Source organism: Periplaneta americana, chromosome 4 (assembly GCF_040183065.1).
Source record: "Periplaneta americana isolate PAMFEO1 chromosome 4, P.americana_PAMFEO1_priV1, whole genome shotgun sequence".
NCBI lineage: Eukaryota > Metazoa > Arthropoda > Insecta > Blattodea > Blattidae > Periplaneta > Periplaneta americana.
Window position 1 is genome coordinate 156,238,975 of NC_091120.1, and position 25,610 is coordinate 156,264,584.

General features: G+C 35.8%; 1 protein-coding gene across 1 annotated transcript; it reads left to right on the forward strand.

The window, feature by feature from the left end:
* Rrp45 (exosome complex component Rrp45) lies at positions 1-25,044 on the forward strand. Its single transcript, XM_069824197.1, has 9 exons — positions 1-230; positions 964-1,058; positions 1,141-1,363; positions 5,397-5,617; positions 8,782-9,003; positions 13,146-13,330; positions 16,756-16,887; positions 18,835-18,981; positions 24,810-25,044. The coding sequence occupies exons 1-9, from the start codon at positions 165-167 to the stop codon at positions 24,953-24,955; spliced, it is 1,437 nt and encodes a 478-aa protein (XP_069680298.1). The 5' UTR covers positions 1-164; the 3' UTR covers positions 24,956-25,044.
* The last annotated feature ends 566 nt before the right edge of the window (positions 25,045-25,610 follow it).

Here is a 25,610-nt window from a genome sequence, read left to right on the forward strand (position 1 = left end):
ACGATTGTTAGTTGTTACTGATTGTTACTACCTTCACAATGATGCAAAGTGCGAACAATGTATGAAAGCATGCGCCCTTTAACGAAATAATTTTTGTAATACACTAATTGACATTATAAATATCGCGGAGTTTTGATTATATTTATTGATATCGGTACTTCACAATGAAGGAAACAATACTGTCAAATTGTGAAAAGTCCTTCGTTCTGCGTGCAATAACTGAAGGAAAGGTGAGGTTAGGTTATTTTGTTAAAATCATATTAGCCTATATTTTATTAAAACATTATTACGTAAACATTGTTAATATATCGACGGACCAGTCCAGTTCAAAAGGAAAACAACTCAAAATTTAAAATTTCATATTGCTGTGAAAAATCCAAGGATCATTGAAATTACTCCAAATTTTGTTAATGTTTCATAATATATACTTTACGTTCCAATTAGACTGATGTTAATTGAATTTTTCACAGCAACATGAAGCTTTAAAACGCAGTTATTTCAAAACTTTAAATTTAGTCATACTCAGAATTAGACTTTGAAGAGAGGGGTCACCTACTACCTTGGGCTAGTTACTTCTGGCTCAAGGTATATAGAGAGGACTTCTGGCTACTCCAAGCGTAGGCTACCTGAGAAATTTAGCTGTAAAGCTTCGCAGTGATATGCTAAACATAGTGCATGTTACGATTTTTTTTTCCAGGGATAGATCAAATTGAATGAATTTACTTATATTTATATGCAAACTAACAAAGAAAATATCACAATAACAGTCTAAAGTGCAGGAGATGGCAAATTAATTTGCATACACTCTGTAAATATTGTCTAAAATAAGATATCTAGGCCTAACCGTTTATTATAGTATACCAGTTAAGCGAACATACACTGTGGAAAAGGGTATACCGTAGAAAAGTATTAAATGTCTATTTTTAGTAATATATTTATTGCTTGTTTTTATGTAACTTTAAGCGCCTAGATGGACGTAACCTGAATGACAGCAGAGAGTTGAAGATTTATTTTGGAACTGACTGGGGTTGCTGCCAGGTATCCCTTGGTGAAACAAAGTAAGTAGGCCTAAATATTCAATTAATGACACAGTCATGAGTTTTTACTATCACTGTGTAACTCACAAAAATTCTGTTGAAGGGTTTTGGCACAAGTGTTGTGTGAAGTCCAGCAGCCAAAGCCAACACGTCCAAATGAAGGGCTGCTGTTCCTTAACGTAGAACTCAGTCCAATGGGTGCACCGCATTTCGAAACTGGACGACAGTCTGAACTGGGAGTCCAACTTAATCGTCTGTTGGAGAAGTGCATAAAAGACTCCCGCTGCGTGGATCTTGAGTCCCTCTGTATTGTGGCTGAAGAGAAGGTACCTGTATATTGTACCAATGTGACAACCAGAAACAACACGATTGTGTGCTGTGATTTCGAAGAACACTGTTTGTATTAATTAGGGGGTCTCAGAGCTGCTGTCAGGAACTAACACAATACATATCCATCTTAATGTCGCAAAATCGAACGGTAGTCTTAATCAGTAGATTGCGAGGTACAACTTACTCCAACCAAATTTAACGTACAGTAACCAATCTAATTTATGAAAACAGTAGGCATGGCTTACTAAGTTTTTCTGTAATAGACGATATGCATTGTTAGTTAGTGACAGCATTCACGTTAATTGAAGAATTAGCACGAGGGATTTCCATCTAGCTTGTAAGGTTAGCTAGCTTAACTGAATCACTTATTTATGAAAGGCCCGTTGTCCAAAAACATATTTTTGTGGGAAATTAAACAAAACTGTTTATTGAAAATACTAAATACTTAAAAAACCTGAAAACATGATATGTTATACTACAAAATAAAGGGAACATGTTAAGGAAATTTTTAGTTACTATCATCAAAATTGTCAAGCATACAGCTTTTTGAAAAGGCTGGACAAAGGGCCTTTCTTAAATAAACACATTTTTTCCATTCTTCAATAAAACCTTTATTACAAAAATAAGCAGAAAACATGAGATGTAGGCCTGTGTTTTCTTATTTTTTTACCCTTCCCTTCTGTGTTGCTTCCACTTGCCTCCTACTTTGCTTTTTGGCCATGAAGATGTCAGAGTACGGAACAATTCGCTTTTGTCTTCGGGAATGTTGGGCAAAAGCGATTTCAGGTCACGAACTTTGTCCTCTGTAATCGGTTGACAATCAGTGTAAGCCTTTTGGTTTGGCAGAGCTATTTCTGCTCCAAATGCAAATAGAAAGTACTTGGTTTGTAATCCTCCAGTGCAAGGTAATGCCTCTACGTATCCATTTCTTTCTTTGTCCAGATGAACTCGTGGTATGTTGATATTGCAAAGACTTCTCTTTCCTTTCTTAGAATTCTTCAATCTGTGAACTTGGCTTTTTCTGATACAGGAGATTTCTTATACGTTGTGGAGCACCAGGTTTGGAAGTCCAAGATGTCTTCAATTTTAACAAGCCTAACACGAAATTTGTGACTTGCACTTGCAATAATTTCTATCACATCTCTGACTGTATAATGTCTATCCACTTTGTTTGGGCTGCGCTTCACAGTACCAAAATCCCAGTCATTTGGCAGGTATGAATGCCCTCGTATTGGTAGTCTGTACACAACTCTTGAAAAGCGACCCGTATGCACAAGTGCCATCAAGAAGCAAATCATGGAATGATTTTTGTTTTGCTTTGTTGCGTTATCAACGTAAATAAATAGCTCATCGATATTACTTGACACCTCTTCCCTCACATATGTGACAAGAAAGAGCACACTTCACTACTCCCTTTCCTTGCAATGCCTTCATGATATACAGAAAGTAGGCCTCACCAGACTTAACATTGTGAATAGAACATACATTCAGTGTCAGCGGCCTTAAGTAAAACACCTGTTAGAATGGAATATGAGGTCGATATGTATTCTCCATGTAATCAATGGTCAAACATAAAACATTGTCTTTATCTTTGTAGTATTCCTTCATTTGCTTCGTCGGTCTAGTTGGCGCAGTTGGTATAGTGCTGGTCTTCTATGCCCGAGGTTGCGGGTTCGATCCCAGGCCAGGTCGATGGCATTTAAGTGTGCTTAAATGCGACAGGCTCATGTCAGTAGATTTATTGGCATGTAAAAGAATTCCTGCGGGAAAAAATTCTGGCACACCGGCGACGCTGATATAACCTAGGCAGTTCCAAGCGTTGTTAAATAAAACATAACATTTTTCATTTGCTTCAGTGATGAATACGAGTAAAATTAATTGCTCCTCCTTTTGTGAACAATTAGTTGAGCTTCTGTCACTCTCTTAGCAGTTTCATTAAGAGTGAAGCTCCTCGCATTCACAGTATGTATCTATCTGCGGTCTACCAAACCTGTAGTCAAAATGCTTTTTAAAAATGTTATAGTAAAAACTATATTTTACAGAACAATCAGAATATTTCTCCTTAAAAAGAGTATACATTTTTTAATGTCGAACTTTGCATCAAGGTAGTGTACTTCCTTGGATGAATAATGACTTGTTTTCAAGGAAAAACTTGCAATGTGAACTTTTACTTGCATCACTGTAGTGACTGGAATAGCCTTCTGTTGTTTGCCTCTGTTGTCCTTCGGGGATTTATCCAATAAAATGAGTTTTTGTAACCTTCTCACCAATAGCTAACAGATTCATGAATGCTTTTTTACATACTTCCAATTTCCGTTCATCAACCATTACAACCCAAGTTTATTTATGAAAGGTCTTTACTCCAGGACATAGGGCCATTCGTAAATAAACAGTTATTACGAAACCCCATATTACACACACAATGAGTTGGACATGAGGCCTTTCTTGCCTATATGAAGCGCCTTGGTATAAGGATTTCATCCATACAATAAAATGAAAATGCCTATTTTGTGGACAAAGGGCCTTTCTTAAATAAGCGATTCAACTATGGTAATGCTATTAGAATTTAGCAGCATACATTGTTAAATCAATTAAATACGAAGTGATTCACGTCCTACACAACTCCGAGACTAGAGTACAGATATAATTATGAGAGTGAGATAATAAATAAATAGGAAGGAAACTACTCTTAAATTTTATTCAAAGAAATTACTGTTCCAATACGTTTATTTGGATGTAAGATGTCAGCAATGAGAGAAGAAATTATTATTGATTAAGTGATTTCCAACCTGATCATTTGTATCTATGGATTTGCTAGACATAGAGTGTTCATGTTCCATTGGGTGTTAATGCTAAACTGGAGAATAAGGTACTGCAGCTTTCAGCCGTGCCATTACGATATTAACCTAATGCAATCAAATACACAATGAAGCCAACATATGGGTATGACTTTTACCTGTGACGTTGTTACCAGGAGAAATTCTCTTTTTTTTCCCTACTTCATTCTGAGTACCCTATTACTGAAAGCTAGCACCACTGTTAGCGACAAAGTTAGGCAGGGTTTGTTGAGGAGATATAATCTAAATTAGACGCAATGGCACTGGTAAGATTTACTAATATTTTTAAATATACTCCCGTTAGCATTATGTTGCTTTTTATTAATATTTTGAAATATATTGACGTTAGCATTGCATACTGTTGTTTTCTTATTAAAAAGGAATCTCGTGTTCGATTATGTTTTACTGTCCGCCAGTGTGTATTTGCATAAATATTGCTATTGAAGATTATGTGGTTTAGGTAAGGGAAGAGCGAAGTAATATGAGGCATAGGAATGTGGAAAGGTTGGAGTGGATTTGATGACTGTATAGATGAATGACATGAGACCAAGGAATATGACAATGTTAGTTTAGGTTAGTTGAGTGGATAGACAAGTGACAGGAGACCAAGGAATGTGGCAAGGTTAGAGTGCATTTGTTGAGGGGATAGACACATGACAGGAGACGAGGACTATGAGAAGGTTAGAGTGGGTTAGTTAGTGACAGAAAATCGAGGACTGTACAGTAATTTTAAGACAAAGATATAATTAGGTGAAATCTTATTGGAGCGTGGTTGCTCTTTCAGTTTTTTATTTGATACATGATGCTAGATGGATGAATTTCTGTTACAGTAACGTCACACAATGTCTTGCAAAATATCCAAAGTAGGCATTGTCACTTTTAGTTCCCTGGATTTTCAAAGCTACTTTCAGTATAATTTCATCATTTTTCTTATAATGATTGAAATTATACCGAAAGTAACTTATAAAATCAAGGAATTAAAAGCGACGTTTTTTCTTTCTCCTGCAAAAAAAAAAAAAAAAAACAGCAGATTTTGAAGGTGCAGCAATGAAATGTATATCTCTGTATGTGTTTTTTTGAGCGTGTGTTATTGTAAGTGTCTTTGTCTCTTTGAGTATGCATGTCTCTGTAAGTGTGTGCACGTGATTATATTGCTGTAGATAAATTGTTGCCTGTAATCATGCTGTTGCAGGTCTGGGCACTGCGTGTGAACATCAATGTCTTGAACCATGAGGGGAATCTCGTTGATGCTGCATCTGTTGCTGCACTAACTGCCCTCTGTCACTTCCGGCGACCTGATGTCACCATAACAGGCGAGGAGACCGTCATTCACGATCCATCTGAGAGAGATCCTATTCCCATAAGCCTTCATCATCATCCTGTATGCGTGTCCTATGCATTATTCAACAAAGGGTAAATAATAAGACTGTAGAAAAATGAATATACGAAGCTCATACCGAAAGTCATGAACAACCCATTGTTATAAATCTTAATTTTTATTTTTTAGGTAAACCAGATACATCATCTTAATTTGCAGACTTTTCTGTCACTTTTCAACATAGTCTCCATTTCTTTACACACACTTTTCCCGCCATTCTGTAAGTTTGAAAATTCCCTTGCTGTAGAAATCCGTTTCATTTTCCCGAAGACACTGACACACTGCTTTCCGGATGTCCTCCAGTGTCTCGTAGCGTTGGCTTTGCAGCTGCTCCTTTACGGAACGGAAAAGATGGTAGTCGGAGGATGCCAAGTCGGGACTGTAGGGAGATTGCGGAAGAGTATGCCACCCAAATGTTCTGATTTTCTCCATGGTGACACGATCAGTGCTGCAGGATGATTTTCTTTCCAATGCACGACGGAGCTTCAAAACTGTCTGAATATAGCGGACAGCATTTATAGTCTGTCCAGGTTCAAGAAATTCAATCAAAATGCATCCCAGTACTCATCAACTCTTTCCTTGTTGCGTTCCATGTAGGCAGTTTGAAGGCGACCACTACAAGGCTCATCTTGGATACTTGTGTTCCCATCTTCGAAGTGTTTCACCCATCTGAGGATAGAACATGATAACATTATAATCTATGTGCCTGGATGAGGCATCTAAACAGTTAAACAACGCTCGTTTCTTTGTAAAGCATATTTCAAATACAGTTCTGCTCGAATTCTCAAAGTGAGTTTATTCTAAGATATTCTGCAGTTAAGTCTCCATCAAAACGTGAAATTTAACTGTTGGGTAGAAAGTTTGAAACAACAGGACCAGTTTTAGACGAAAAAAGAACGTACACACAGATGGATGATATTGATACAAGGTAAAGTAGACGAAATTGGTGAAAATCTAGATTGGTCATTGAGCAAAACATTTCCATACAAGTCGTCCTCAGTAGCGTAGTTGGTATAGCAGTGGCCTTTTATGCTCGAGATTGCGGGTTCGATCCCAGCCGAGGTCGATGGTATTTAAGTGTATTTAAATGCGACAGGCTCATGTCAGTAGATTTACTGGCATGTAAAAGAACTCCTGCAGGACAAAATTCCAGCACACCGGTGATGCTGATATAACCTCTGCAGTTGCTAGCATCATTAAACAAACCATAATTATTTTATTATTATTATTTTCCAATCAAAGAGATCCAGTTTCAATTCTTTTTTGTGAGCGGTTTTTTAAATCTATGAATATACTATTAACACTTTAAATCCAGTGGTAGTACTAGTATGCCTAGCATTTAAATTGTCAAGAACCTGGTTTAGTACCAATACTGCTGTGATCCAAGATCGTGTTCAAATTTACCATTTTTTATCGAGAAATCCAACTGTAATATCGATGTGAATTCTTAACTATTCGACACTCAATTTCATCTAATATTAATGGTAAAAAATAGACGCCTCTATGTCAAAGCATCGTCTTTTGCTGACACCTCACGAAAATTTTTTGTAGCAGAGATATTTAAAAGTGCTGGCACAAGGCTATGCTGGATATTTAAATATCTCCGGACTTAAATGTTAACAGACCCCACTTGAAGGGACGTGTAAACAGCCATAATAATCATTACTTGTGATCAGAGAAACCAGTCATCTCTTAAGTAACAATGTTATGTTATCCAAAAGTTGGTTTTTGATGTGCTGTTAGTGCAAGGCCCATCACCAGCCAGTTAATCAAGATGTGGAAAGCAGTGTGTATGACAAACATTTACGGTCTTACTAATAAAAACTCTATATACAGGCATTTAACTGTCTTATACTTATACAAAGAGTAGCTCGTTTATAAGTCGTGTGTAAATTCCTTACTAATAATCACTACATACGTCGTGTATAACAGTTTAACTGTTAACACAGCTACGTCATAGTTTCGTCATTACTTCGTTACGAAAGGTAATAGAATATCTGAGGTTCTGTATTGCATCCGGTAGAGCACTCTAGTGTGCTGTGTTAAAGTATCGATAGTACAACTGGCTCTGATCGATTACAATACTATATTTTGGTCAAAGAGTACAAGCTAAAGCAATATTATTCTACTTATTCTATGCTCTTTGGTGTGTTCTTCTGTGGTTACAAGGCATCCATCATCATAAAATGACAGTCGATACGAACAGCTGTTAGAGGGGCGGCCATTTTTTCTCTATATACAACGCTTAAACAAGGGGTTTCATGTATATAACTACTGCAAAGCAATTCCCATTGTATAGTTGCAGACTGTTTATACATCCATTGCTTATGCATGGTTTATTAGTAACATTTTCTGTCTCAACGCTGTATAAGTCTCTTATAAAAACTATACACGGTTTATTAGTAAGACTGTTAAATTATAAGCCTTTTATATACTGAATTTCTGTTGAATGGTTTAAGAGTAATTGCTGATGTATTTCTGTGAAAATTTATCTTTATGCTTTGTACAGTAACGGTCTTACTAATAAAAACTCTATATACAGACGTTTAACTGTCTTATACTTATATAATGAGTAGCTCGTTTATACAGCATGTGTAAATTCCTTACTAATAATCACTACATACGTCATGTATAACAGTATAACTGTTACACAGCTACGTCATAGTTTCGTCATTACTTCGTTACGAAAGATAATAGAATATCTGAGGTTCTCTGTTGCATCCGGTAGAGCGCTCTAGTGTGGCGTGTAAAGTATCGATAGTACAACTGGCTCTAATCGATTACTATACTATATTTTGGTCAAAGAGTACAAGCTACAGTAATATTATTCTAATTATTCTGTGCTCTTTGGTTTGTTCTTCTTTGGTTACTAGGCAACCATCATAAAATGACTGTGGATATGAACAGCTGTTAGAGAGGCGGCCATTTTTTCTCTATATACAACGCTTAAACAAGAGGTTTCGTGTATATAACTACTGCAAAGCAATTCCCATTGTATAGTTACAGGCTGTTTATACGTCCATCGCTTCTGCATGGTTTATTAGTAACGTTTTCTGTCTCAACTCTGCATAAGTCTCGTATAAAAACTATAAACGGTTTATTAGTAAGACTGTAAGAGAATAAAAGGAAAAGAGATTATTTAATAAAGATACAAAACTTTCATTAAGCTGACCGCCCTAATAGTTGTGACATGTTTCAGGGACAGTATTGTCGTGGATCCAACAGCCATCGAGGAGAGAGTTGCAGAGGCACAGCTGGTTTTTGGGATGAATGCATACAGAGAGCTCTGTGGCCTGCACCTGGGTGGAAATGCCCTTACAAATTACAGCATAATAGTTCAGTGTGCACAGAGAGCAGCAGTGAGAGCTGCAGAAGTAGTTGCTCTGGTAAAGTCAGCTCTCGAAGAAGACGAGAAAGCAAGGTGCTTAAAAAATAAGTGTCTTCATGCTCACGTAATGTTAACTCTAATTTTCTTACTTTTACTACACTATTAGTACCCTGAAAGGAACCTATTAGAGCTGAAATTATGATCGATGGAAAAACAATAGCTATTAGAATTCAGTTGTTTTGGATTCTGCATAAGTACACTAAGGAGTAGAAACAAAGATATAAAATTGAACAGATGTAATATCGAATGTGGCACAAGAAGAATTTTATTAAATCAATTAGAACGTATACCATTGCAGAATTATTTCAACTTTTTTTTTTCTTTTTTTTTTTTAATAGGTTATTTTACGACGCTGTATCAACATCTTAGATTATTTAGCGTCTGAATGAGATGAAGGTGATAATGCCGGTGAAATGAGTCCGAGGTCCAGCACCGAAAGTTACCCAGCATTTGCTCAGATTTGGTTGAGGGAAAACTCCGGAAAAAACCTCAACCAAGTAACTTGCCCCAACGGGATTCGAACCCGGGCCACCTAGTTTCACAGCGAGACACGCTAACCATTATTCCACAGGTGTGGACTCCAACTTTCTTATATGAAGCTGAATGCAGGATGTGCACAGTCATTGACAAAAAGAAATGTCTGAAAAGAAAATGAGTTATGGGCTATAGTAGTTCGTGAGATAAAAATAGGAATGGAAATGAAAGAAAAATAATCAGAAGAACTAATACATCTATACTGTTTTCGTTGTAAGAAAAATCCTAATGTAAACACAAGCACGTGGCTGTCATACCCGTGATTGGCTCACAGTCGAAACACTCACACGACGCAGGAAAATATAGTCCGTATTTGGAAACTATCATCGTGTATTATTTGAAAATAAAAAATTGAATTCCAGTTGTTAAATACAATGAAACATATAACTTCACTCATATGTAAAAGAAAAGCTACTTTTACATTTTGTTATGTACTATCAACGCGGATGAATACAAACATTAATACCGAGGTAGTCTGTTCTTGTAACAAGCTGACGTCCCTTGAGCTTGTCGTTCACGTTAGCACGTGGTACTGAAGTATGGCTTCTGCATCCTCGGTATGTGCGGTTATTAATCATAAGAGTGGAAACCCTCTCAAAAGCGGAGAAAAACAAATAGTCTTAATTGTATTTAATAAGTTATGTGAGTTTTAATTAGAGTAATTATAAAGTAAATATTTCCTAAACAAATGAATACATAGTAGTGAGGTTAGGTCTACTTGACGAGTAATGGGAAATGTTTAACTTGAAACAGAATGTACAACAGTAGGCGGGAACACGTACTAAGAATCTATGGCGCCAAACAGCGGCCAATGAAGCCTCACTTCAGTCACGTGCTATTGTTTATATTAGGATTTTTCTTACAGCGAAAAGATTATATATCCACATGTTGTTGTTAATTAATGCTGAGTTCTTGGGAATAAAGCCATTAATTCTCTTGCTCTCCATTATAGTAGAATGATGTAGCGAAAAGTATAACCACTTTAATGTAGGCACCATATTTTTATGGTATGGCTGCTGTATCACTTACACGCAACCCCCAAATTGTTTGGAGGATCACACCTGCCGTTGATTGGGATTTACATAAATCTCATCAGCATGCAAATTCACCACAAATTAATGTTCTTTTAACCAGCTTTCCTTGACAATTAATATTAGAGGAGAAAAATTCGCTTCGGTGCTGAGGATCGAACTCCTTTTTAAGAACACATAAAAGAACATGTATTCACTATCCTTCAGTAGTAAGATTATAAATAACCAGAACGAAAGTTATGAATGCCACCAGAATTGAACAATACTTCCAGGGTAAATATCGTTTTTTTGGGTATTATGGAGTAATGAAGAAAACATTCCTACTTTTCAGAAGATGTTTGAATTAAATTTGTTTCACTGCCAAAAAAGAAAATAAAAAATGTAAGAAAGTTCACAGTTTTTCAAAGGGTTGGCTCTACTTTCATCATAAGATGGAAGTGCAACTCATGGCAGTCCATTTGTTTATTTCCTTTTCTGTACTGTATGATATGAGACATAATTCTGTAACAGCCTCAATCAAGAATTTGGTCCACAGAGACAACTGTCTAACAAAACATGGAATTTAGTAGGGTAAGAAACAGTTAATATTTGGGGCTAAGAGGGACGAAGTCATAGGAGAATGGAGAAAGTTACACAACACAGAACTGCATGCATTGTATTCTTCACCTGACATAATAAGAACATTAAATCCAGACGTTTGAGATGGGCAGGGCATGTAGCACATATGGGCGAAACCAGAAATGCCTATAGAGTGTTAGTTTGGAGGCCAGAGGGAAAAAGACCTTTGGGGAGACCAAGACGTATATGGGAAGATAATATGTTGTTGTTGTTTTCTAATGCCAGGCGTTTGACAATAAAGACATTTGACCTCTTGCACTCCAATATTTTTCAAAGATATTATCATGACCAGCCACTGAAGCACAGATTTTGAGGTGTTCCGAATCCATTTCTTGGTTTGAGTTGCACAATGGACAGTTAGGGGACTGATATATTCCAATTCTCTGCAGGTGTTTGGCCAAACAATCATGGCCTGTTGCCAATCTAAATGCAGCTACAGACGATTTTCGTGGTAAATCGGGAATTAACTGTGGATTTTGATGCAGAGAGTTCCATTTTTTCCCTTGGGATTGTGTTATCAAATTTTGTTTGTTGAAGTCTAAGTATGTAGATTTAATAAATCTTTTCACAGAGTAATATGCAGATTTAGTAACAGGTCTGTAAGTAGCAGTGCTGCCCTTCTTTGCTAAAGCATCCGCATTCTCGTTTCCCAGGATTCCACAATGGGATGGTATCCATTGGAATACAATTCTTTTATTGAGTGATATTAATTGTGAGAGCATTTTAGTTATTTCTGCTGTTTGAGATGAAGGTGTGTGTTTAGAGACGATTGATAGAATAGCTGCTTTGGAGTCTGACAATATAACTGCATTTTTAAATTTACTGATGTGGCATAGAAGATTCCTGAGACTTTCACTTATTGCAATGATTTCTCCATCAAAACTTGTTGTTCCATACCCAAGAGATCTATAAAGTGAGAAGAGACAGCACGTAACACCTGCACTGGCACCTTGTTCTCTGGAGATCAAGGATCCGTCAGTGTATAAATGAAGCCAGTTTTGTGGAGGGTATCTAATATTAATTGTCTCTAAAGACAATTGTTTTAGTATTTCAGTGTTTACTTCTGATTTCAGTATTTCTTCTGTTAAATTTAGATTATATTCCATATTTAATAGAGTTAAAGGGTTTGGTTTAATTTGTAGGTTTTCTTTTAAATTCGGGATATTGATTTTCTGTTTTAATTCTTGAACAATGGATATGAAACTTTTTTGAGTTTTCAATCTACAGAGAGGACTGTATGAATGCCAATTGTTTCCTGGTAATCTAATAAGTTTTTCATATTGAATCAGTGCTTTTTCTTCTATTGTCATTTTGATGCTATTAATATTAGTGAGGAATCTCATAGACTCTATTGGAGTTGTTTTGATTCCACCAGTAATGAGTCTGAGAGCTTGGTTTTGAACATATTCTATTTCGTTTATGAAAGGTGAAGTAATTAAAATTTCTCCGCAGTATGTCAGCACTGGCTGTATAAACATTTTGTATGTAGTGTTCAAAGTATTCCTAGAGCATCCCCATTTCTTTCCTGCTAGTCTTTTTAGAAGGGAGAATCTTTTACGAGCTTTTTCAGAAATGTAATGGGAAGATAATATTAAAATGGATTTGTGGGAGGTGGGATATGATGATAGAGACTGGATTAATCTTGCTCAGGATAGGGACCAATGGCGGGCTTATGTGAGGGTGGCTATGAACCTCCGGGTTCCTTAAAAGCCATTAAGTAAGAAACAGTTAATCATTTTGCCTGGGCCAAGGCTCTTGTATACGTCACAAATCTATAACACGGATTTCTTTGGTTTTGTTTTACTTGCAGTGAAAATCATACTCAGGATTTTTATCACCCCTTAAAAATTCCTCACAGTCAACCAAGTTTGAATGCTCTAACTTAGGGAGCAGGTGGCTAGTATGGTAATGATTGTACTTCTAACTATAGCAACCACTTGTCCATTCCCCACATTAAAGACTCAAAAGATATACAATTTGTATTACTTTCAGGACTGCTGAGAAGCCAGTTGGCTTTGCAGAGAGCACCCGTGATGGCTCCATTATGTCCTTATCACATGAGAGACTTTGTCTGCAGTTGCATTCATTCAGACAAAGGAAAGAAGCATGGATGGTGGTTGACAGGAACGAACGTACAGTTCTCAGTGAGGATGGACTTGATGTACCCATCAAAGAAGGTAATATAACATGAAGATGTACCTTGGGTACTGTCTGATCAATGCCTACATTGACTAGGTTGCAGCGTGTAGTGGAAATATTTGGGGGAGGAGGAACAGCAAATTTTTCCTTCCTTATATCCTTTAGTCCAAGCCTATGCAAGCCCAAGAGGACATATCTGATTGTGGACAAAGGCTCACAGTCACATAATATGTGGAAAGAAGATTCCATTTTTCCTGCATGTGTGGTCTGTAGTCAGTCCCAACACATCCAGGTGTTTCCTTAGAGTGTTGTGCCCTATTAATATGCCTGCTATAGCTCTAAAGGTTAAAGGATAAGAGTATCCTACTGATCTGTCTGCTAGGACCCTCTGTCAGTGTTCGAGCTTGCTTAATGTTAGTGAGATTTCTCCATAGTGTGCCATGCTGGTGAATCACGCATTGCATGATTTCCCATCTGGCCCTCCTTGGAGTGATACCAAGAACAGATTCTGGTCCCATAATAGTAATATGCGTTACAAGAGCAGTATGTTGATGTTTTCATGTTCGAGGAAAAGATTGAAAAAGCGAAACGTAGTTGAGCTTTTTTAATTTCCGAGAACATGAAAACAAACATACCGCTTGTTTATCGTACATTATTTTGTGCGAAGATCGTTTATTACATACCTGAAAGAGGAATTTCTAATTAGTTGCAATGAAATCTCCATCTTGGTTTCTTTTCAATGACGGCAACTTTTAAAAACTAAAATATCTATCTTCAACATTGTTGCTATAAAATGTTTTCTGTGTTTACTATATTCCAGCAGGCCGTGATATACATGTATCTTTTTTTTCCCCCAGTTTATAAATGCGAACTTAAAACAAACGGTAAGATTGACAATAATGGAGATAATTACTACAGTTGTCTGAACACTATTTATTGATAAAATAAATAAAATAATAAAAGTGGTTAGAAACCATACATGTTTCGGGGGCTATGCTCCCCCATCTTCAGTGGTTGTACCACGACTACGGTGTAGATGTTCTACCGCTTTTCGTATCTTAAAGAGGACAATAACAATATTATTTATATAACATATTGCAGTAATAACATCGGCATCTGGAATCTTGTTTATTTTTTCACGGCTTCCTTAATGTTACTTGCATTACAAATGCAGTAACTTTTGTGGTGTTGTAGAGTTTACTTAATTTTTGCAAATATTTAAAAACAATAATTAACAGTGCAATTTAGGTAAAATTGCAGTGGTAAGTTTCCAATTTATAATTATTACTATGGTAAACGTCTCTAAAAATAATATGTTAAAAGCCTAAAGCAGTAAAATGAATATGGCGCTTAAGCGGTAAGAAGAGGGAAATTGTTATGTGTGTTACGTTGGGAATACTGAATGTGGTATTTCACACTTACTGCGTATTGGTTTTGTGCGGAAAGCAAGCAAATACACACGATCTCCCACAAAGGTATTTTCCGAGCCTCCCTTGCCAACCTATCGGCAATTTCATTATCTCTGATCCTGGTATGTCCTGATATAGATCAGGAGGTGAGACCTGCCATGTGTGCTCTGCTATAAGGAAAAGAATGAGCCATCAGAAAGACAGTTTGCTTCATGACAGTTAATATTATACGAATCTATCGACACAGAAGTTCATTTCAGACCAAAACCTATCTTTCCCCTTCATACCCATTGATGATATAGCCACAGTACATGATAAGGCCACCAGACAGATCTTGCCTCCTCTACTGTACCCAACATAGCATTACAGGGCATCAGGAACAGAGAAGATCCAGTGTCCTCTAGCATTACCATATTAATTTGGGATACTGTTTTGATTGCACTTAATGTCTTTAAAGCTGCCTGGCTATCAGAGGAGATACAAATTCGGCCCTTAAGTCGAGGCATTTCTAATAAATGATATATGACATGAAGCATCAAATTCGGCTCAATCTTGAAATTGAGATACACTTCTGCAACAGTGTGGTAATCATTTGTAGATATCAAATTGTTGTGTATAGAGCTTTTCTAAAGCATGCATTTGGTTCTTCATCAGGGATTAAACTGAGAGATGTTAGACTTGTTCGTATCCCTGCTTTGATATTCGTAGTTTGCTTCTTATACACAAAAGATATACAGTGTGTTAAGAAAAAAGTATCCAATATTTCAGGAGGTGTTAGTATGCATCAAAACAATAAAAGAAGTCTAATAAACATGGGTCCTACAACACTTACTTTCTGAGATCTGAACACTTGTTCATAGGAGGTGCTCAATGTGACGTCGGCATAAGGAATCACGCACTCTTTTAAATTGACCTGGTTGTTCTTGATAACCAAAAGTCTAGGGATTCAGATATGAGGAAGAAGCAGGCTAAGGTGTGGGGCCTCCTCAATCAATCCAGCGGTCCTGAAATGTCAGTGTCAGGTATTCATGCTCATTGCGGAAAAAATGTGCCGGTGTGCCATCATGCATGAACCACATCTGCAGTTTTTATTGACATGGCACATACTCAAGCAAGGTAGGCAATATATTAATTAGAAAGTCCTGATAACGAGCCCCAGTTAATCTCTGTGGTAGCACGTATTGCCCTTAATCTATCGCCAAGAACGCCTACCCATATGTTGATTGAGAATCGGTGCTGATGCCTTGTTTCTTCAAGTGCATGGAATTTTCATCAGCCCACACATGCTGATTACGAAAATTCACATCATCATCTCAGCTGAACCCCGCTCATATCCACAACCAAACTCTACTTTTCAGTATTCCTTGCAACAGATCAGTATTCCATGCCAGGGTGTCAACTACGGTATGATTATCTGGTAACATTCTGTATTGTAGGGCAGAAAAATGCATTGCCATAAATGGACGTCACATTGAGCACCTCCTATGAACAATTGTTCAGATCTCAGAAAGTATGTGTTATAGGACCCATGTTTATTAGACCTTTTTTTCTTGTTTTGATGCATACTATCACCTCCTAAAATATTGGATTTTTTTTAACACCCTGTAGATATGGAACATATGGAAAGCTGAGAATCTTTACCTCTAATTGTAAACTTTACCTCTAAACACTGGGGAGCAAAAGGAATATAACTTTATATTTAAATTATGAGCTTCAGATACATACACACACTTTGTAAGATATACTTCAGTGGCAAATGTATAATTTTCACAGACAGAATATCTCAGAATAACTGTAATTTCTTACATACTACAGCAGACAATAAAGTAAATTCATTGATGTAATGTCTGTTAAATTATAATTATGTTAATTGTAATTGCATATTTATAGCACATATTTTAGCAATCTTGTACGCATATTTGCATAAATGTTTATGTAATTGTTTTTGCATACATAATCAGCCACTAACAATGACACTCAGTGATTAACATTACAATGTTTCTTTTTCAATCGTAAGTACAAATTTTTTTATATGAAGTATATTTCTCCAACAGATAGTTCTGCAGGAGCAGAATCTGAGGAAGATGAACCCTCCCTTGTTGATCTTGGTGATGGTTCAGCTGAACTCATTCCAAAACAAGAGAACATCAAAGTGGAAGGAACAAAATCGAAGGTACAGAAAAGAGGTAAGTACAGCATACTAGTTTTTAATATGTTAGTATTATTTTAGGTTTCATTCATCATTCATTAACATTAAATATTTTTTGCATTGAGAATTTCATGGAACAAAATACTCTGCTGTTGGTGGACGTTAGACTTAATGCTAAGGCATGGACTTATCATAAAAAACTCGAGTTCATTGCCCAGCATTGACTAGAATGATGTTTGCAGTGGACAAAATCGGAAAATACTTTTTTTTTTTTTTTTTTCAGGGGTTCCTCCTCTTCCTCCCTTCAAATTTGCAAATTTAATTCCAGCAATAATCTCCATTTCATCATATTTTCCTTTTTGACGTAGAACTACGTCTTTCTCCTCATAACATATGGGGATGACCTGGAAATTGACTGTTACATAAAAATACAATCCCTTCCTGTCTTCGCTTTGTATTCACCTTGTTTTCGTAGCCTTCTCCTCATTCGTCTTGTATCCCCTTTGTTCTCTTTATGTCCTTAACTGGAGTTTGAAATGTAATATATCAACTAAATTTGGATCTCAGCAGTTAAGATTGCTACAAATAATCTTACATTCTTCAAGAATTCATTCATTCATCCATTCATTGTTTTCTGCCCAAGGCCAGGTCTTTCACTGCAAACCCAGCATTCTCCAGTCTTTTCTATTTTCTGCCTTCCTCTTAGTCTCTGCATATGATCCATATATCTTAATGTCATCTTATCATCTGATATCTTCTTCTGCACCGAACTCTTCTCCCATTCACCATTCCTTCCAGTGCATCCTCCAGAAGACAGTTTCTTCTCAACCAGTGACCCAACCAATTCCTTTTTCTCTTCCTGATCAGTTTCAGCATCATTCTTTCTTCACCCACTCTTTTCAACACAACTTTGTTTCTTAATCTGTCTGTGCATTTCACACGCTCCATTCTTCTCCATATCCACATTTCAAGTGCTTCTAGTCGCTTCTCTTCACTTCGTCGTAATGTCCATGTTTCTGCCACACTCCACACAAAGAACTTCACTAGTCTCTTCATTAGTTCTTTCGCCAGATGTCCGCAGAAGATGCTCCTTTTTCTAGTAAAAGCTTTCTTGGCTATTGCTATCCTCCTTTAGACTTCCTGGCAGTAGCTCATATTACTGCTTATAGTACACCTCAAGTATCTGAAGCTGTCCACTTGCTCTACTACCGCATTTAGAATTCGCAAGATTATCTTCTTTACTTTTCTTCCTGCGACCATGGTCTTCATCTTGTTGGCATTTATCTTTATCCCATACTGCTCACAGCTGTCATTTAGCTCCAGTATCATCTCCTCTTCTGCTATGCCATATCATCAGCAAATCTTATGGACTTTATTTTCCTTCCTCCTACTATCACTCCTCCCATGTTCTGAAAACAGTTCTTTCAAGTAGATGTTAAATAGGGTAGGTGATAAAGGACATCCTTAACATACTCCTCCTCTCCCTATTTCACTTCTTTCTGAAATTTCTTCTCCTATCTTGACTTTGACTCATAGTTTCATTACTGAACAGCCTCATCTCTTTCCAATCCACGCTAATTTTCTTTAGGATCCCCTTCAGTTTATTCCAATCCACTCTGTCAAACGCTTTTTCTTCAAGAATATGTGTTATAAATTTGAGTGCTGTATTATAAACTGAAAAATGAATTTTATGTAACTACGAAGTTCTCAATTTTCCTTATGAAAATTTTACTAAATTGACTTAACTGGTTTTTTTCCGTATAGTCTTCAGATACTATTTCATATGTTATTAAATGCCATTTCAGTTATACATTTTTCTCACTTAAACGTTATTTCTTCAACCCTGATAAAAACGAATAAATGAAGTTTTACTGTATTTGGTCACAATGTTTAAGAAAACTCTCTCTGGCCTCTTAAAAAAGAAAGAAAAAAACCAGAAATAGCGTGTGAAGTATATTTTTGTAATGATCACACTCAATTTCAGATGAGAACCAATGGTTGAAAACAGAAGGAGAGGCAATGAAAACTGACAGAGTTGAAGAATCTGATGAGGACATGTCTAGTTCTTCAGATATAGAAGTTGTGAAGGAAATTAGCTTTGAGGAGAGAATGAAATGTGTCGACAGTATTGGTAAGTTATTACACTCTTACATATAACACTGTACAACGCATTTCAACTTTCGTCACTCACAGAAATGAAAATATATGATTTTAGTTAATTGGCACACATTGATTTCAAATTTGAAGTCCGTTTTTCTCTATCATCTAACAGTTTTTTGTGAGGACGTATTCAATTTTTCGCAACATTTCAAGTATTGTTGTGTTTTCATACTTCGTTTTAGAGACGTTTTTGCAACGATATTGCTATAATCACTCCATCTATCTTAACGAAATCATAATTATCCAAAACAACCAAATATATTTTTTAATAATGATACAATAACTGCATTTTATGTAACAAAGTAGGTAAAATATAGGAAAATTTCTCACTTTCTTAAAACTTCTTCCTGGATGACTTATGCCGGTAAGATGGCTCTGAAACATCTATGATAAATTGTCAGCAGTAGTCAGCAAGCATGTTGGGTGCTGATTTGCCTTTGTTAACGCCTTTCGATTTCTAATATGTCCTGATGAAACCTTTCCCCATGTTCATCGCTGACTTCACCCAAGTTCGATGAAAAGAAATCCAAGTGAGAATGGAGAAAGTGAATCTTAAGGGACATTTTGCATCCCATTAATTTGTAATCCCTCAACAAGTCTTCCATCAAATCTCTGTAAATTGTCTGCTCCGTAGTTTCCCAGAAAATTCACACAAACTGATTTAAAGACAAGGCAAGCCGTTCTGTCAGCTGAAGTGATAGTCCCATCGAATACAGCATCGTCCAGCAGATCTCATTTTGTGTACATATAAAGATACCTGAACATTCGTAGAGGTTTCATAGTCCCTAATAATAAACCGTTAGAAAGAAGGAGAAAATTACCCAGATTCAGACACACTAGCGCCAGTTCCCCCCTCCCCCCCCACCGCAGAAACAAACACTTCCGCTATAGGGTATGATAGCAATATCTCAACACTGTTAGGTGATACACAAAAATTAATATCATTTTCGTATTCTGTGGGTCCGAAACATGGTAATTGATGCATTTTATGACTGTGAGGAAATCAGTATTGTACAGTGATAATATATAACATGTTTGAATAATGATGAGTAATGTATATTATTAGCAATCCATTATCAACACATGTTGTGTTCAAGTGGTCTAGAATGATTTTCTTTGATAAATAAGTCAAGCTGGGATGTCCATATTGTAGATTTCTAACTGGAGTCCAGTTTTATATATCATCTTCCATGTCACTAGAGGAATCATATACGTTTCATTATACAAGGGATGAATAATAACCTTGGGCATCCCGTACTTATTTTTTCGATACTTCCAATCTTCATAAAAATGACACTCTTCTTTTGTTAAATGTAAGAGGGGGAAATTACGCGAGGAAAATAGAATTCTGAAAAACATGTCCTAAAGATCTTGGGGGACAAATAACGTGAGAAAATTTGGTGTATATGTAGTTAAGAGGAAAACAAATATTGTGTCGGTGAATCACAATAAAAGGTCCTATTCCCGAAGTTGTCAGTTACATATTTTGACGTATATTAAATATTTTACATATTTTTAAGTAGCCCTGTATTGCCTATTTAAAAAAAAAAATAGCACAAATGTATATTTTGTTTTGCCATTTTAACATCAATCTCCTCAGTTGCCAAATAATCATAACTGTTATCAACCTGAACATTGTAGCAGGAGATTTACATATTTTGTCAATTTTGACTACATGTTTCTCATTTCCATATGAAGAGCACAGGAAAAGAACGTGCTTTGTCCACTTTTTTTCAAAAATGAGTTATGCATGCTATGAGATGCAGGATTCCATGTAGTTTAAAGTTATTAATCGACCAATGTGATAATGTGAATAGTCGAAGTGCTACAAGAGATTTTAGATTTGGCGTACAGGGAAAGTACGTGCTAAGTCCTCTCACTACAGGGAAATAATGTGCTCTGTCCTCTGTTTCTGTGATTTAATTTTTAGTTTCCTTACGGATTGGCATGCATGCTATAGCAGGAAGAAGGGAATTGGAGTAAAAATAATATCCCATTGTTTTTCATTATTGTTATAATGAGAAAATTCGTTCTTGCTGCATAAACTTTATGTACAAGTATAAATCTTTTTAGTTTGAGAAATTCAGTTTAGAAGTATAAGTGTTGTAAATTTGTCACTTAAATTTTAATATTATTATTAATATTATTATATTATTGAATGTTGAGTACTTCATCTGAGGATGGAACTCAGAGACCTTCGACTTCTAACAGTGTTAAGAAAAAGAAAGTACGAGGGAGAATGACTGCAGTTATGAAGAAATTAAGGGTTCAATCACATGAAGTAGGAGAAGACTGCAACTGTTAAAGTGTTTCGAGGAAGTAAGTGCTGAAGAAAGATCAAGTATTATAAGACAATTTAATGATTTAGAAGACTGGAATCAACAATCATTACATATGACTGGGCTCATTATAATAATTCCAGTTTATCGAAAGCGATCAGTCATTACAGCAATGGAAGGACCAATAAATTATATCTCCCAGAAGAACTATCAGTGAAAAAGATGTTTGAAATGTTCAAGAAAAAATACCAAAATTTAATAATTTCATATGAAACATACAGAATAATGTTCAACACCAAATTCAATATAGCATTTGGATATCCAAGGAGTGATACATGCATATGATAAGTACACAGCTGAGATGGAAGTGCTGAATGCAAGACTGACTGAAAATAATTTAGATGGCAACATGAAGAAACAAGTTTTGGAATAAATTAATAAGATCACCAGTAACAACAAGGTCCATAAACTCAAAGTTGAAATATTTTATACCAGAAAGAGGAATGCTCGTTTAAGAAGTCGGAAGTTTGAAGAAACAGAAGCAATATTCATGGACTACGAAAAAATGTATGCTTACCGTACATTAGTATCAATGATGTCTATTAGTATTACAGAAGGCAATTATCTGTTTACTCTTCCAATATTCATCAAATTTCAGATGAAACTTCAGTGTTTTTTAGTTGTACTGAAGATAATGGTAGAAAAGGAGCCAATGAAGTCGTATCCTTTTTAAATCACTTTGTGACAGGAATAATGGACAACAAAGCGGATATCTTGAAAATTTTTGTGATTCATGTTCTGGCCAGAGCAAGAATTATATTGTTCTGAAGTATCTTAATTATCTTGTGAACGAATTGAAACTTATGAACGGAATGAAACATTCGTTTATGGAATGTAATAAAATATAGGACTAACTAATACAAAAGCAGTAGCAGAACTTCCAATGGGTTGGGTGCGGATCATGGTACAAGCTCGAAGTAAACCTACGCCTTTTGATGTTGTGGTGTTTAATCAAGATATGATGGAAAGTTGGGAGTCATTTCTGCAGAAGAAATATTTGAGGAATTATTCATTTCTTACAAGGCCCATCAGAGAGGTAATCATCACAAAAGAACACCCTCACCTAATTCAACATCATGATATGTGTAATGGAACTAGGATTTCATCGGTGGTGAGAGCTTCACTGCGATTTCGAGAGCAGCAATCTGAAGAATACCCATGTCCTGCTTACAGAGGCAAAACACAAATTATTTTGAATAATTTATTTTATATCCGCTAATAATTAAAATATCGGTAACATTATTTCTAACAAAGAAACTTCTCTGGTAATATCGAAGGAAAAGTATTAGGACCTCCAGATTTTGATGGAATTTCGTGGACACGAAGATAGAGTGTTTTACACAAACCTTCCACACTAGACTGGGCTGTGCATTTTGGGTCAAAAGTGATTTTTATTGTTATTAGGTCCTGTGCAGTTTGGAACAAAAGTGATCATTATTGTTGTTGTTATTATTATTATTATTATTATTATTAGGCTCTGTGCATTTTGAGTCAAAAGTGAGCATTATTATTATTATTTATTATTATTATTATTATTATTTATTATTATTATTATTATTATTATTATTATTATTATTATTATTATTATTATTATTATTATTAGGCTTTGTGCATTTTGGGACAAAAGTGATTTTTATTATTATTATTAGTTCATGTGTATTTTGAGCCAAAAGTGATCTTTATTATTATTATACCTTGAGTGTTTTGGGCCAGAATTGATCTTGTTTTATTCTTATGAGGTCCTGAGCATTTTGTGACAAAAGTGATCTTTATTATTATTATTATTATTATTATTATTATTATTATTATTATTATGCCCCACTCCACTTCATTACAGAAAAAGTTAAAAAAGGAAAGAGGAAATGTTTAACGTTATGTTATCATTTAAAGGTTTGTCAATCCCGTGATTTTGAAATTCTGAATGTTAATTCAAAATTTCTATACACACAATACGCACAAACAGACATATAAACACGTTTCCGGAAGAAAACAGCTTTACTTGTAATATTTAATCTAAAATGAATTCCTCCGTACATAAGAAGCACGTTTTTTCCCTGTAACTTATGACATTACTTTACGTAAATGTCAATAAAACTACAATTTTAAAAAATAAGGATGCAAACTTAAATTCAAATTCATTCAGATAACCTGTTCTTTCATACTGACTTAAGTGTTCATCAATATCTCCGTTAGTATCCATGGAATTCGGTTTCAAACTTTGAAATTGCTCTCCTGAAAAATTTGATAAAGTGGACAAAGCACGTTCTTTTCCTGTGCTCTTCATATTATATAGAATGAATTGCAAGGATAGGAAGTGCATTCCATAATCTCTTCAACTAAGATTCCATTCCCACTTTCCCATGATGCAACCTGTTTTTGACAAACGAGGCTGTGAGAATCAAGTCACAACAATATAACTGTTCCATCAAAAATGGAGGAAATGCCGCTTCAGCATGCTGACCTGCCATGGCATATATAAGCGTCCCTAAGTGGATATGTTTCGTAAAGTTGTCTGACAATCTTCCCAGCTAGGTTAACGCCCGATAACTCGGACCAAATTTTTCGAAAATAAAATATAAAAAAATATAAGATGTAAAAGAAGATTGACAACTTTTTCAAATGTTCTGCTGGGAAAAATAACAACAAAATGGCAGATCAATCACCATCATGCTCCTATAGTAGACCAATCAAATTACAGTAGACTCTGATTAATCCACTTTGTCCACTACCTGTGTTATTTGTGTTTCCGTTTTACCTGGTATGTATTGATAACCTTGTTGCATTCAAGTTCAGTATAATATTGCTATTGTATAGATAACATATGGTGTTAGTGTTCATTCCTAACGTATAACTTTATTTCCATTCAATAAGATGGACTTCTCGTAACTTTGACAGATCTCCGCCCCCTTTAGTACAAGTTATCGAGCGTTGACTGTACTAACCAACAGTTTGGGGGTTATGTGTTTCATGTAGGTGATATAACCACCATAACATAAAAATGTGTTGCCTTCATTAAAACAGTTACACTTTCTGTTACACCACCTCATTCTAGTGTCGAGGTCATGGAAAGCATGGGGCTCAACCTCCATGCCCCCCAAGTGCCTTCATGGCATGTTATGGGGATACCTTTACCTTTTTTACCTTACGTTACCTTTTATACTTTCTGTTACATCACTCTTCTATATTGGAGAGCAAGAGAGTTAATGGCTTTATTGCCAAGAATTGAGCATATTATATGTTGTTGTTGTTTTCTAATGCCAGGCGTTTGACAATAAAGTCATTTGACCTCTTGCACTCCAGTATTTTTCAAAGATATTATCATGGCCAGCCACTGAAGCACAGATTTTGAGGTGTTCCGAATCCATTTCTTGGTTTGAGTTGCATATTATATAAAGTATGGGCTCTAGTCATAACAAGTGACAAATCTGTGATTTATATGAAATGTTTTTTTTTTCCTTAGAACTGAGTGGAGACAGTGAAGAAGAAGAAACTGTAACATTAGAAGCATCAGATATCTACATGGACAAAGAGAATAAAAAAAGTAAAGAGACAACAAGAAAATCAGAAAAGAAAGAGCGAGGCTGGTATCCAATGCAGCAGTGGTGATGGCAAATGTTTTTTTTTTTTAATTAATTATTTGTATTGCCTTTTGTGAGGATTTATTAAAAGTACAAACTTCTCTATTTCTTATGCAACCTGATACATGAATGATTTACTTTAACTTTATCCCATCTTGATTTTAGGAACTCTTGTTCTATCTTTTTCTCTTTATGGGAGATGTTTTACTAACTCTGAAGAAAAATTACTGCAACATTCCATAAAGCTATCTATGATGTGATAAAAACTTTTTGAAAATAATCTTATTGATACTGTATTTACCCTTGTATAAGCCCTACATTTTATGCCTAATTTTGCCATAAAAACATGAAATATCTTAAGGAGAAGAAAATGGCGATGTAGTACACTGCCTTGCTGAGGGAGTTGAAGAGGTTTCTTCACTGCAATGATGTATGTATGTGTCAAGAATGTATAGTCACGACACTGTTATTCCCGGCGTGACTCCTCTTTGCTTACATCTTAGGTCTTAGGAAGTCAAGGCTCTATAAAGTCTAGGTAGGTAGTATCATTCGCCATTTTTGTTCTTTCGTTGCCGAGCTACCAGACGAGGAATCTATTTGCCACACCGTAGCTCCTATGATAATAAATCAAATGCATTGTAATTCAGCAAATAATTGAATGGCAAATGACGTCCTCGTGTGCT